The following is a 13,549-nucleotide window of genomic DNA, read 5'->3' as shown; positions in this document are numbered from 1 at the left end:
AGTCCAGGACTCTTGGATGAACTGGCCTTAAGTCCCCCACAACATAGTTGTTGTAAAGATAGCAGGAGAGGGAGGAAGAGACAGACAGTGGCTGGGGGGCCGGCTGGGTGGCTGAGCGGACGGATGGGTGAGAGAGCGGATGGGTGAACACTCTGGGGAAGCATACCCAAGGTGCTAAGTTTAGAGCACAGTTCCCTAGGCAGCCCACCTTGAGGGGTCGAGAAGCGGATACTTCAGGGCCGACGGGGCACGGCGGGAGGGCGGGAGTGCCCTCCTCTGTGTGTAAAGCAGCAAGGCCCTCCAGGCTCGCACCGCATCCAGGCGCACGCGCGCCCAGACCCCGGGCCGCGCTCAGCAGCGCCTCCTGCCGGCGCGCGCGCTCAAGTGAACGCTCTCCTGGCCCGCAGCAGGGTTAGTGCGCGTGCGCGCAGGTGAGCGTCCCGTCCCGCCCCGCCCTGCCCCGCCCCCGGGCTTGGCCACCTGCCGGGGAAACTTGTGGATTGTTGCCCTCGGGTCGCTCAGGGGCGGGACGCGGAACAGAGCCATGGAACAACATACGTCGGGGAATCGCGAGTCCCGGGCCCGGCCGAGAGAGCGGGACCCAGACCGGCACCCCCGCCCGGACCGAGAACGCCACCCCGAGAGACAGCGGGACAGAGCCGGGGACCGGCGCAGGGAGAGAAACGGGGGCGGGCGGAAGGACGAGGACCGGGATAGGGGGAGGGACCGGGAACCCCGCCAGGACAGACACAGGGCCGGGGACCATCGTGGCGGTGAACAAAGAGTTGGGGAACAATCCCGCCAGAGTCGGACGCGGGACGGACCCCGGCGGCCGACCTGGGACGCGGCCCCGCCCCTCTGGCCCGCGCCTTGGGAAACCGCGGAGCCACCGCCCCTGCGGAAGGAGGGCCTCGGACGCCGAGGACCAGAAAGGTGAGGTGGGGCAGCGAGGGCCCTCTACCTCGCCCCGGAGGAAGCCTGGGTCTGAGGCCATTCTGCACGGTTCTGCTGTCCCGGCTACTTGTCCTGGGAAGCTGGTTTAAAGGAAGTGTCATTCTTCCCTTTTGAGCTCTTAGAGGTGACCTGGAAGGGAAGGAAGACCTTACAGTGCCCCCCCCCCACACACACTCCTTGACCTGAACCTGATGAACAACGCAGAGACCTACCCCCCACCTCCCTCCACCCTCCACCCCCCCGTACCCCCCACCCCCCCTTTAGCAGTGGAAGGACCGGGGACCAGGTAAAGAGGAAGAGAGGACTTCAGGACTAGAAAGGGAAGGGGTGGGAAGGAGATTGGGTGGGTTGGGTTAATCTGAGGCCCCTCTCTGACCCCCACCCATGTGGTCACAGGACTGCCCCTTGGGGCTTCAGACCCTTGTCCTGTGCTCCACAACCAGCCCTCCCCAAAGTCCCGTTCCCTGGAGGCCCGGGCCTAATAAAAGACCAATGGAAAGCTAATAGTTTAATGTGTAATCCCTTCCAGGGGTATATGCATTTCAAAACCAGACAGCTGGGAGAAGATACACTTTTAGGCAAAGAACTGAATGTACCTAAAACTCTGCACAAAAGGGCAGAGATTTTTTTTCCCCCCTTTGTCAGTGAGGTCTTTCTGGGCAGCCTCATTCAAATCCCATGATTGTTTCAGACCCCACCCTCCTGAGTGAACAAACTTTGCCATCACTACCTTGTAGAACAGAGTTCCCATAAGGCCTGTGGGGTGAAAGCTTCATGACGTTCTGGAAGACTGTGAGCTGGGAGAGGGTAAGGATGGAAGGAAAGAGAGGTGGTGGTCCTAGACCCCACTCCCCTTCTAGGGAAGTGGTCTTTTTTCCATTGCACATTCCATCCAACTCCACAAATATTACTGAATGCCCAGATTAGATGCCAGGCCAAGAAGGAGACAGGCAGGTACTGGAGTGATGACTGCCTTCCGGTTTTTGCCCTCATCCCTAGGAGTCCAGGCTCCTCTCTGCTATGGAACTTGGAGGCTTAAGCCCAGTCTCTCTTCTGGTTGTGTCCACACAGCGGGAAAGCTATTATCCTGAGTTTATGTTACATTATCTAGAACTAACTAGCCAAACTGTGACAAAGGGTGTGCCCAGTTACAGTCACAGGCACTGGCTACTGTCTCCCTGCCTAAAGCCACACTGCATTGCAACTGCCAGGCCTGGGAGAATCCAGAGCTTCATGTTTGGGTTTCCTTCTAAACTGGTGTCCTGGCCCCCCTGTCCCCACCCCCGCCAAGCCCCAAAGCTAGTGAAGGGAATACTTTTGCTTCTTTTGCTCACAGTTGGTGGTTTAAAACCAAGAGCAATTTATTTCTGTCTCTCCTCCACATAATAAGCATGTATTTAATGGATGGGAGGTAGGGCCAGGAACTACAGAGATCTACTCACGGTGTCCACAGGACACTGACAAGTAAACAGACCAATTTGCAGCACCTGTGAAACGTGCCACTCCAGCGGGGGGACAGACACAAAGAGAACAGAACTGGGGCCCTGACTGGGCTCTGGAATGTTTTCTGGAGGAGATAGTCTCAAAGCTGCGTTCTGGAGAAGGAGCAAGAGGCTGTCTCAAGCAGAGAAGTAGTTTCCACGGTGACCTGGAGGCATGGGAATGCAGGTCATCTTTTGGGGCAGGGAGAGGGGCAGTTCACTATGGCTGGGTCTGTGAACATGAGGTTGTGAGTGGAGAGAGATGAGCATGGGCCCTCCCTTGCTGTGCTTAAAGTTTGGACTTTATGGATTTCAAATACAAAAAATACATGGTGAGATCTATGTTCTAGAAGGATCCCTGGAGCCCAGCTAGTAGAATGCAGCCCCCACCGTTCACCACTGAATCTTGGACAAAGCCCAGGATGTGCTGGATAAAGTGATAGGGAAGGGTGTGGGGCGGGGGGGCTGGTGGTGAGGAGAAGGAACAGAATATTCCAGGGCTGGCAGAGGAAGAGGGAGAGATGTGAAGATGTCCAAAGTTGTCTGTACCACCCATAGCCTAGAGAATGATTGTGGATTCAACTCTTTCCAAAGTAACAAGGGAAGGAAGAGAATGCCAGCCTGGGCATCAGTCTTGTGAATGCAAACTAGTTTTGAAGAGGACCTAGTCCTCACTGAACTGAAAAGCTCCCCCAGGTGGCTCCCAGCTACCTGTTAGATATCCCCCGCAACACACACACACCCTCCCCCGCAGGCCAAGCCAGCATGGGAGGCGGGGCTCAGAATTACTGAGATAAGTGACGTGCTTAATTAGCAGAACTGGGCCAAGTGTTTGCAGGCCTTGTATAGCCAATAAACCAGAAAATCCTCTGGAATATGAAATCTGTGGCAGATTTTCTGTTCTGTGCATTCTTTAATGTCTGAGCCCAGTGTGAGGTGTCCAGAATTCTAATGCTGAACAAGCTATTGAATTTGAAGCCCGCTAATGGCCACACATGTGTTTGATTATAGTGAGCCCACTTCAGGGAGATATCTGCTTTCGACCCCCAGGCCTGGAGTACAGGAAGTGGAATATTACCAGTCAGAGGCTGAAGGGCTCCTGGAATGCCACAAGTGCAGATACCTGTGCACCGCAAGAGGTGAGCCATTTTGAAGGCAGTTTGACCAATTACTTACCGTTGCTGGTGGTTCTGGACGGGGTCCGAGATGATGGAGCAAAAATTCAAGCCGACTTCCCTTTTGGTTTCCTCGTATTTTCGTTTTCATACCTGCGTGAAGTTCACACTTTCTAAAGAAGGGTAGGAACATCTGAAAGGGGCGGCTAGGTTTCCCGTGTTTCTCCTCGGACGGGCCCGGATGTGGTGAGGCAGTCGTGCCTGCAGTTTTCAGAGCCAGCTCTGAGTTGCCGGCTGTCAGAGGGGGACCCCTCTGGCAAGGCAGGCCGAGGTAAAGGGAGATCACCGGAGATGGCAGCCAGGTTGAGCTCATGCCACAGGACAGGAGATCTGATGCCTAAACCTGCCATCATGGCTTTTAAATGTTGTTGACTGAGACCCACAGCAAGAAATAGGTTTCACATTAAGAACAAGTTCACATGTGCGTGCATGTGCATACACACGTCATGAAACAACACGCCATCACCTACGAAGGGCAGTAACTTCTATTTCATTGAAAACAAACAAAAACAAAAAACCACACTTATTAGAATCCACAGTATGAAGAACACTTAAATAATATCATGTGTCAGCTCCAAATGTGGTTTCCCAGAGTTCCCATCCTAGCACCAGGCCTGGCCTTGCCAACAATGAAGAAAATCTGGTTTGTCAGGGTGAAGAAAATCTTACCCTTATGGCTCACATGATTGGGTAAGAAATTTTCCTCGGCTACCTATGACTAAGAGGGGAAAACTTCTTGGCCTAAGGGGGAGAAATCATGGAACTTATACCTGAAGATGTCTCTTTTTTATTTATTTATTTTTGGCTGCATTGGGTCTTCATTGCTGCGTGCAGGCTTTCTCTAGTTGCGGCGAGCGGGGGCTACTCTTCACTGTGGTGTGCGGGCTTCTCATTGCGGTAGCTTCTCTTGTTGTGGAGCACAGGCTTTAGGTGTGCAGGCTTCAGTAGTGGCACATGGGCTCAGTAGTTGTGGCTGGCAGGCTCTAGGGCATAGGCTTAGTAGTTGTGGCACACAGGCTTAGTTGCTCCGTGGCATGTGGGATCTTCCCGGACCAGGGCTCGAACCCGTGTCCCCTGCATTGGCAGGGGGATTCTTAACCACTGTGCCACCAGGGAAGCCCCTGAAGATGTCTCTTAGAGTGATTACAATGAGATAAATTATTATGGGATTATGTAGAACTTTCATGGAAGAGCTCTAGGCAATCCAGGTACAAGAATCCTCGCTCTAGTTTACGTATGTTGGCACACCCCGTTGCTTTTAATGCTCTCAACAACTCCTGAGGCTCAGAGAGGTACAGTAAGTTATACAAAGTCACACAGCAGTTAAGTGGAAGAGCTGGAATTGAAAGTTAGAGCCTGACTCTAAGGCCTGAAGTGGTTTACGTGCTTGACCTTCTTTTCTCGATGATATAAAGAATAGGAACAAGCCAGACGCTCTTTAACAGGTTTCTCTCTAGAGGTATTCTTCTTCAGCGATTGATTTACCAAGAGGAGAGGGCAGAGCTTGAGGCCCCTGATTTAGCTTTGATTGCTTCTGGCTGTTTGGTTGGGCCTAGATGTTGGGTTTCTGAGTCAAGATAGTGAAAGGATAGTTCAGCAGTCAGAAGCTAACAAATGAGGGCTTATAAAGATCTCTGGACACGCAGGGACCCATATAAATACACAATGCTGTGTTGTGTTGAGAGCAACAGCCATTAAACACTGGGAACTTGTCTCAAACAGGAAATTCACACCTGGGTAAAGGTCACCTGAAGATTTTCAGGCTCGTCTTAGAGTAGATCTTTTGTGATTTCTTTTCCTCATCAGTGAAATCATGTCCTCCTCCAGCAAACTGGCAAAAATGGGAGGCAGCTGTGGCTCTCTCTAACTTCCTAGGGAGACCCTGCAGTTTGGGCTGAGTCACCCTTAGGAAGTTCAGTGGAACACTGACAAAAGTAGATAAGCCCCGAATTCACGGTTACGGGCAAGACTCCTCAGCTACTAAAATCTTTAAAGGCTGAGGATAAAGATCAGATAAACAGCAAGTACAGACGTCACGTGTGCATATCAGATCACTAGGAATCCTGTCATATATAGGTTGTGTTATAGGTTTATTATTTGGAGGGACTGGTGAGGAATTACAAGTTCCCTGGGGAGAAGGTACATGGCCTGCTCCCCTCCTGGCTCCCTCCGATGATTTGCATTTGGAGCAGCTTCCCCTTTCCCTTTTGTCCTTTTCCTCTTTCTTTAGACCTTTGGTGCTCAAATCATGATGGAGAAGATTGTAAAAGGAGAGCTAGGCCAGTGTAACAAGGAAATTGTGAAGAAAAAAAAAAGGGTGATGTTTGCATTCAGCTTCATGCAAGGGCTTGATGTTTCCCTTACTTGCAAACCATCCTTAAAAATTTAATTTCATTCTCTCTCCAAACGTTGTAATCTCTATAGTCAGTGGTGCTGTCTCTCACTCAGAGCCTGGAGGTTTAGGTTTTGAGATGGCTTCTCACTGCCAGTGGCATTGACTTGTGACCACACTGAAAAGGTTCAGAGGGACAGTGGTGGGGGTTTTGCCCCCCAACTTGCATTCTCCCTCCCCCTTTTATATGCTTATTTAATACCCTAACTCAGTGCTTATGGGACTGAGCCTATGTCAGCACGTACAACTCCCAGCTCAGAAGCACCCAGCTTTATATTATGCTGAGAGAAAGAAGTAACACACAGAAGAGTACATTAACTGTATGATTCCATTTGCATGAAATTCGAGAAAGACAAACCTAGTTCCTAATGACAGAGAGCAGATCAGTGGTGGCCTGAGGAGGAAGGTGAGGTGTTGACCACAAGGGGTGACTAGAGAACTTTCTGGGGGGATGAAAACAGTCTATATCTTGATTATGATTACATGCATACACAGTTGTCAAAACTTACTAAGCTGTTTGCTTAACGCAGGTCATTTTGTTGTGTATAAGTTATATAACAGTAAAGCTGACTTTAAGGAAAGTAGCCAGCTTTGGTGGAAGATCTGGGGCTCTTTCATCGTCCAAGATAAAGCAGCCAAGGGTCCTGAAAAAATCCAGCCCTGGGAAAATATCACAGCCCAGATTTGCTCTTTAGGGAAACGAAAAGAAAACAAAATTAAACTTTAAAACATACTTATTGAATTAAAGTCTAAGAACAGTAAAACCAATTATGTTTCTCTAATTCAGTAAGCCTTATAGGTTTAATTAACTTAACCTTTCCTATCCCTAATATATGTGAACCACGGTTAACATTGTGATGGATAACTTCCATGCTTTTTTTCTAACGTCATTATATTTTTTAAGCACTATAAGTTCCTTCAAATTTGGAGAAATTTCCTCTTTCAAACTGAAGATGGCCACAAAACATGTCTAAAGAGGATATAACTATTTTTCAGTCTTCTTGGCAGGGAAGGGCTAGGGCAGAGAATGTTCTTGCCTTCCATAAAGGACACTTTCTTTCTGCTCACTGGCCTGATTTCTGCCCCCATCATCCTGCAGCCCACCTGGAGCAGGCTGCTTTGCTCTTTTGAGAGTTACCCTTTTCAGTCCAAAGTACCTCTGACATCATTTCTGGAGACCACAGTTCCCTGCTACCATCTAATGCTAATCATGTAGCTTTGGCTGCTCAGGCCTTGCAGGGGGCAGAATAAAGAGCTGGCTATGGTGTGAGCTGCCACTGGGAAGATAAGCCTCAAGGTGCAAGTCTCCAAGTGCAAAGTAGCATCTCTCAAAATGGTAACACGCCCTTCTTTTGCAGCCTGCTGCCAAATGCTGGAGGTTCTCCTGAACTTGCTGATCCTGGCCTGCAGCTCTGTGTCTTACAGTTCCACAGGGGGCTACACGGGCATCACCAGCCTGGGGGGCATTTACTACTACCAGTACGGAGGGGCTTACAGTGGTTTCGATGGTGCTGACGGGGAGAAAGCGCAGCAGCTGGACGTCCAGTTCTACCAGCTAAAGCTGCCCATGGTCACCGTGGCAATGGCCTGCAGCGGAGCCCTCATGGCCTTCTGCTGCCTCCTCATCGCCATGGGCGTCCTGCGGGTCCCGTGGCATTGCCCCCTATGGCTGGTGATTGAAGCCTTGTTGGACGTGCTCATTGCTGGGGCATACATCCCAGCCTTGTACTTCTACTTCCACTACCTCTCGGCTGCCTACGCCTCTCCCGTGTGTAAGGAGAGGGAGGCGCTGTACCAGAGGAAAGGATACAGTGGCTTCAGCTGCAGTTTCCATGGGGGAGACATAGGTGCTGGAATCTTTGCTGCCCTGGGCATCGGGGTCTTTGCCCTGGGGGCCGTGCTGGCCATAAGGGGTTACCGAAAGGTTAGGAAGCTGAAAGAGAAGCCTGCGGAAATGCTGGAGTTTTAGGCTTTTTAAAACGTTCCGGGGCTTCCCTGGTGGCGCAGTGGTTGAGAGTCTGCCTGCCGATGCAGGGGACGCGGGTTCGTGCCCCGTGTCCGGGAAGATCCCACATGCCGCAGAGCCATGGCCGCTAAGCCTGCGCGTCCGGAGCCTGTGCTCCGCAACGAGAGAGGCCACAACAGTGAGAGGCCCACGTACTGCAAAAAAAATTAAAAAGTTCCGAAAAACTCAAGTGATGGAAGTTACTCTGAACCACTGTCTTTCGTGGAATATTTTGTTGCAGAACTTGCCAACCCTTGGAAAGTAACAGACCAATTTTAGTTTGCTGGGCCTAGCTCCAGGGTACATAGAGCAGCACTGCCTGATGTAATAAACCCTGGTCCTGGAGCCCTCTGTTGGCAAGGGACCAACAAAAATTACTTTAAAAAACAAAAACAAAACAACAACAAAAAACAACCAAAACTAGAGCCCAAGACCCACAAGGAAAAGGCATATGCTGCAGCAAAATGCACTTCTTGAGTGAATAAAGGGAGATAACCAAGTGAATTTGAAGAACCTTATCCTCAAAGTTCACGAAAAGCCACACAGACATGAAAAAACATTTCGGCCTGAAGTTCTCTAAACACAGCGGTCTTAAGCAGATTAGCCTCGAATATTTTCCTCACTGAACTCTAGGCCCTTCACTTCCTTAATGCTCTGGATGGCAGGGGATGGGGATGCCTGGGAAACTGCTGCTGTAAGATGGAAGCTGGAGGGAGACGTGGGCTGAGGAAAGAGCAATCAGATTAATTCACTGGGTTGCAAAGGAGGTATTCTAACAAGCCCCTTACAATGGGCTTGAAAGCTCAATAAGTGTTTTGTACCTCTTGTAAATGTACCATTGTACGACGAATTTAACCCGACATCTGGAATTCAGGATCCATCCAAAATTAAAGAAAGTAAAATCTTTCCCAGGATAAGTATGCTACTTTTGGCCAGACAACTTCATGGGTTCTTACTGCATGTTAAATTAGGACTTATGGCCCATTATAATATATTCTTGGTACAAGTGAATATGTTCTTTTCTTTACGTGACTCCAATAAAAATCCAAAGAAAAATTTTAATTTGGAGGTGATGGTTCTCTTTACAATATGTTTATAATATATTTTCTTTTCACATTTAAAAGATGAGTTCCATTTGGGTTTACAAAAGGAAATACATATAGTTGCTTGTATATGATTAGAAAACTTCTTGAAGAATATATAAGAATGTATTAACAGTATTTGCTTCTGGAGAGGAAATTAAAAATTTTTTTTCATTTTATGTAAGACTTGACTGCACATGTCTTAGCCTTATTTTAGAAAAACATGTTTTAATTTGATTTGCTTTCCTCAGTTTTTTCACATTTACAGTGAAAAGGCAGATAGTAGATGTTTAGTTAAGCAGAGTATTAAATGATCAGCCACAAAAGCAGCCTCACCCAAAAAGATGCTATTTTACAATAAAAATCTCCTGTCTGTTTCGGTTTCCACTTCCCTCTACAGTTTATCCCTCCATAGGGATAAACCGCTAGCTCTAGTAGGCCACTCTTTTCTTTTCTCCTGATGTCTGTGAATCTTTCTGCACTAACAACATGCTTGGAAATACTTGAACCTGTTCGATGTTTTCAGCAAAGCCAGGTCAGGCCTGGCTGGTGCTCTGATAATATCCAGTAGCCATATTTCTTCATCATTGGCCCCAGCAACAGACCGTTATTCCTCTTGATTGTTGCAGTCAGTGGAGTGGTTGACAAGATCAATAGACATATTACATTTCAGCCTGGCAGATATGGGCTGCGTGGATTATGCTGCTGCTGTTTTGGCAGAATCTTGTCCCAGAAGGAAACATTCAGGTTGCCCACATCTTGTAGTAGCACAGTATCCCTGCTTCCCTTCAGGGGGTGAGAGATTAACTGCATGCAGAAGGAAAACCAAGGCAGAGAAAGGTGTTGGGTGGGGGAGATAGCTACTCCCCATGAATTAGAATGATGTCTGGGTCAATTAATTTGCGCTGCTTGTAGGGAGAGAGTAGCCAGTAGCTTATGGTGCCTGGGAGGAGAGTGGGCAGTTCTGGTCTGATGTTATTTTCAGATTTAAATTAGAGGAATGTAGCTTCTCAACTGTCAGAGCCCGTAACTGCTGCGTTCCGTGGACCTCCTAGGAATTTGTGTGGGCCCAGCAGGAGATGGAATCAGCAAGCTCAGTAGCTGTTGCCTAAGTACATTAGACACACTGGTCTTTAGCTGCCCAGTTCATAAACGTTGTGGTACCCCCTTGTGTATCAGAGGGTTTTCCTGACTTCTGGGAAACCATGCTTTTCATAAATTTGTCCCTTTTCTTCTTCTTCTTTTTTTTTAAATATTTATTTATTTATTTGGCTGCACCGGGTCTTAATTGCGGCATGCGGGATCTAGTTCCCCAACCAGGGATTGAACGCCAGGCCCCCTGCATTGGGAGCGTGGAGTTTTCCCCACTGGACACCAAGGAAGTCCCTGTCCCTTTTGTTCTTAAATCTCTTATTAATCCCCTTTATTTTTTTTTTTTTGGCCGCATTGGGTCTTCATTGCTGCGCACGGGCTTTCTCTAGTTGCGGCGAGCGGGGGCTACTCTTCATTTCAGTGCCCAGGCTTCTCATTGTGATGGCTACTTTTGTTGCGGAGCACAAGCTCTAGGTGCCCGGGCTTCATTAGTTGCAGCACGTGGGCTTAGTAGTTGTGGCATGCGGGCTCAGTAGTTGTGGCATGCAGGCTCTAGAGCACAGGCTCAGTAGTTGTGGCTCACGGGCTTAGTTGCTCTGCGGCATGTGGGATCTTCCTGGACCAGGGATCAAACCCATGTCCCCTGCATTGGCACGTGGATTCTTGACCACTGCGCCACCAGGGAAGTCCCCTTTCCTTCCATTTTATATATGTTACTGGGTAGCATCACCATCCACTTGTATAACATTTTATAATTTTCCAGGTATTTTCACATACTTGCTTTCATTTGGGCCTCATCCCAGCCCTGTGGGATAAGACAGGGAGGTATTACCTTCATTTGTCCGGTGAAGTGTCTGAGGCTTAGAGTCAGTGACTTGGGCACGGTCACAAGGCAGTAAAGAGCGGGGATGCGAGCCTGGCATTCCCACTCTAGGTTCATATGCTTTTCTCTTCATTCTCCTCTCTGACCCCTGAGAGAACAACAGGAGACCTTCTCCCAGGAAGACGCCTAACGAGAGGCTGGGGCCCCTGTCAGTGACAAATGAAAGGTGACTTTGGACAAGTCGACATTCATCTCCATTCACCTCTTGGCTTCCACTGCCTCATGGCATTTGCGGGTTCCTTAAACTTGTAAGAACCCCCCCAAGTGAACAGGCCAAGTATCCAGCAGTAGGATCCTGGCTGAATAGACTGGTCCACCCACACAGCAGGCTTGGAGGCCACATAACGGAGCATGTGGACACTGTAGGAGCTGATCTGAAAACATCTCCAGGAAGAGCAAAGCACGATGCAGAGCAGAGTGTGTGGTGTCCTCCCTGTGACAAAAGCAGGGAAAGGGGGGATGAAATTCAGATTTGAGTGCTTTTACCTGCATAAACGAACGCTGGAAAGTTATATCAGAAAATAATGAAAGTGGTTGGGGGTAGAGAACAGGGTGGACAGGGACATGGGTGATTTTTCTCAGTTTATGCCCTTTTATGTCATTTTGATTTTTTTTAAACTTTAAAATTTGAAATAATTATAGATTCACAAAACGTTGCTGATATAGAACAGAGATCCTGTGTATCCTTAACCTGGTTTTCCCCAGTGGTGACTATAGTACAAAATCACAACCAGGAAATTGACACTCTCCAGAGCTTAGTTAGATTTTACCAGTATTACACGCACTCATGTCTGTGTGAGTGTAGGTCTGTGCGGTTTTATCACCTGTGCAGATTCGTGTGACCACTGCCACAATCAGCTACAGAACTGTTCCATCACTGGAACTTCCCTACGCTCCCCACTTATAGTCACACCCACCCCCCTCCCGCTCCCCCAATCCCACTCCTCCCTGACAACCACTAATCTGTTCTCATTTTGAGACTGTTATGTAAATGGAATCATACAGTATGTAACCTTTGAGACTGGCTTTTTTCACTCATCATGAATCCCTTGAGATCCATCCAAGCTGTTCCGAGTATCAGCTGCTCATACCTTTTCATTGCTGAGTAGAGTTTCCCCTGGGGATGGCTGTACCAGATTGTTGAACCATTCGCCCATTGGAGGGCTTTAGGGTTTACTGTGACATCTGTGTACATGTTTTTGTGTAGACCGAAGTTTTCATTTCTTTAGGATGAATGCTCAGGGGTACAGTTGCAAGGTCACACGGTAAATGTATGTATAGTTTTTAAAGTAACGGCCAAAAGTTTTTCCACAGTGGCATTCTGATTTTCAAACATGAGTATTAAAAAACAAAAACCAAGGATGTTAATGTTGAGTCTGACCATGTCCTCACAATCAGGTGGTATTTCTCTTGCCTGACCTAGAGAGCTTTCCTGGGTAAGTGACGTCAGTGTTAAATTCCCAATCTCTCTCCTCCTAGGTGTGATACAGATAGTGGAGGTGATATTGAATGGGATGGTTCTCATGTGTATCGTGGCCTCCTACTTTGTCCTTGCTGGATTCAGTGCCAGCTTTGCCAGCGGCGGTGGCTTTGGGAACGGCTATTACTCACCATTTGAGGGCACTGAGCTGGAGCAGGTTCGGCAGCTGGACCAGCAGTACACGATCCTCCGGGCGCCCCTGATATACAGCGGCGTGGCTGTTTCTCTGGGGCTGGGTGTCCTCACCTTGGGTGTTTTACTCCAAGGAGCCAAGAGTCTAAACAAACTGCCGGGGAAGTGGCTCCTCTTTGAGGCCGCCTTCAGCCTCCTCGCGGCATTGGGCTACTGCGTAGGCATCGGCCTTTACCTCCACGCGGCCTTGCGGATCAATGCCACAGACACCTGCAGGACAAGAGAGAGGGTCTACGCCCGCAGGGGTCTCACCTGGATGAACTGCCAGCTGGCAGGCACTGATGGAGCAGCAGCCACCTTTGCTTGTCTTCTGGTGGTGATGTATGGCGCCAGCGTGGTGCTGGCCCTGCGGAGCTACCGAGAACAGAAGCACTACAAGGACAGCCAAGAACAGCACAGCAATTATAATGATGCACCAGAATACCTGTGGTCTGGGATACTCTGAGATCTACTACTGGAACCTAAAAGTCAACCCAGCTTCCTTATTTCTCTCAAAAACCACATTACATAAATGTGGTTTTCATGTACTTGATTTTATAAATGTTCCCTTTGGCACCAGTGCAAAGCTAGATGATCATCCCATTTTTCTATCAATGTCTTTGTTGGCTGAGAGCTAGAAAAAAATACCTCCACCTTCGCTACAAAGATCAACATTGGAAGTTTGCATATACGCTTATGGTTTGACTCTCTTACCAAATGGTAAGGTAATAATACTAAGTAGCCAGAGAAATTCTGAAAGATGAGAACAACACATCAGGGGTAGCAGGCCCAGTGTTACAGTGGAAATAGCTTGCCTGACCAAACTAAAGTCAC

The 13,549-nt window shown here is 48.6% G+C and overlaps 1 protein-coding gene across 1 annotated transcript; it reads left to right on the top strand.

Annotated features, from left to right (window-relative positions):
* The first annotated feature begins 544 nt into the window (after nucleotides 1-544).
* MARVELD3 (MARVEL domain containing 3) lies at nucleotides 545-13,181 on the top strand. The gene is made up of 3 exons (XM_060131433.1): nucleotides 545-933; nucleotides 3,447-3,574; nucleotides 12,544-13,181. Exons 1-3 carry the CDS (start codon nucleotides 545-547, stop codon nucleotides 13,179-13,181), a joined length of 1,155 nt encoding a protein of 384 aa, XP_059987416.1.
* Nucleotides 13,182-13,549: the final 368 nt, after the last annotated feature.

This window comes from Lagenorhynchus albirostris, chromosome 19, assembly GCF_949774975.1.
Source record: "Lagenorhynchus albirostris chromosome 19, mLagAlb1.1, whole genome shotgun sequence".
NCBI lineage: Eukaryota > Metazoa > Chordata > Mammalia > Artiodactyla > Delphinidae > Lagenorhynchus > Lagenorhynchus albirostris.
The sequence above is the reverse complement of the archived record's forward strand: the minus strand, read 5'-3'. Positions and strand labels throughout refer to the sequence as shown.

Bases quoted from the DNA above. Each gene is read 5' to 3' on its own strand.
- MARVELD3 (XM_060131433.1), top strand. From the start codon at position 545: ATGGAACAACATACGTCGGGGAATCGCGAGTCCCGGGCCCGGCCGAGA. The intron at 934-3,446 runs GTGAGGTGGGGC...GTTTGATTATAG, and splicing joins GGACGCCGAGGACCAGAAAG to TGAGCCCACTTCAGGGAGAT. The intron at 3,575-12,543 runs GTGAGCCATTTT...CTCTCCTCCTAG, and splicing joins ATACCTGTGCACCGCAAGAG to GTGTGATACAGATAGTGGAG.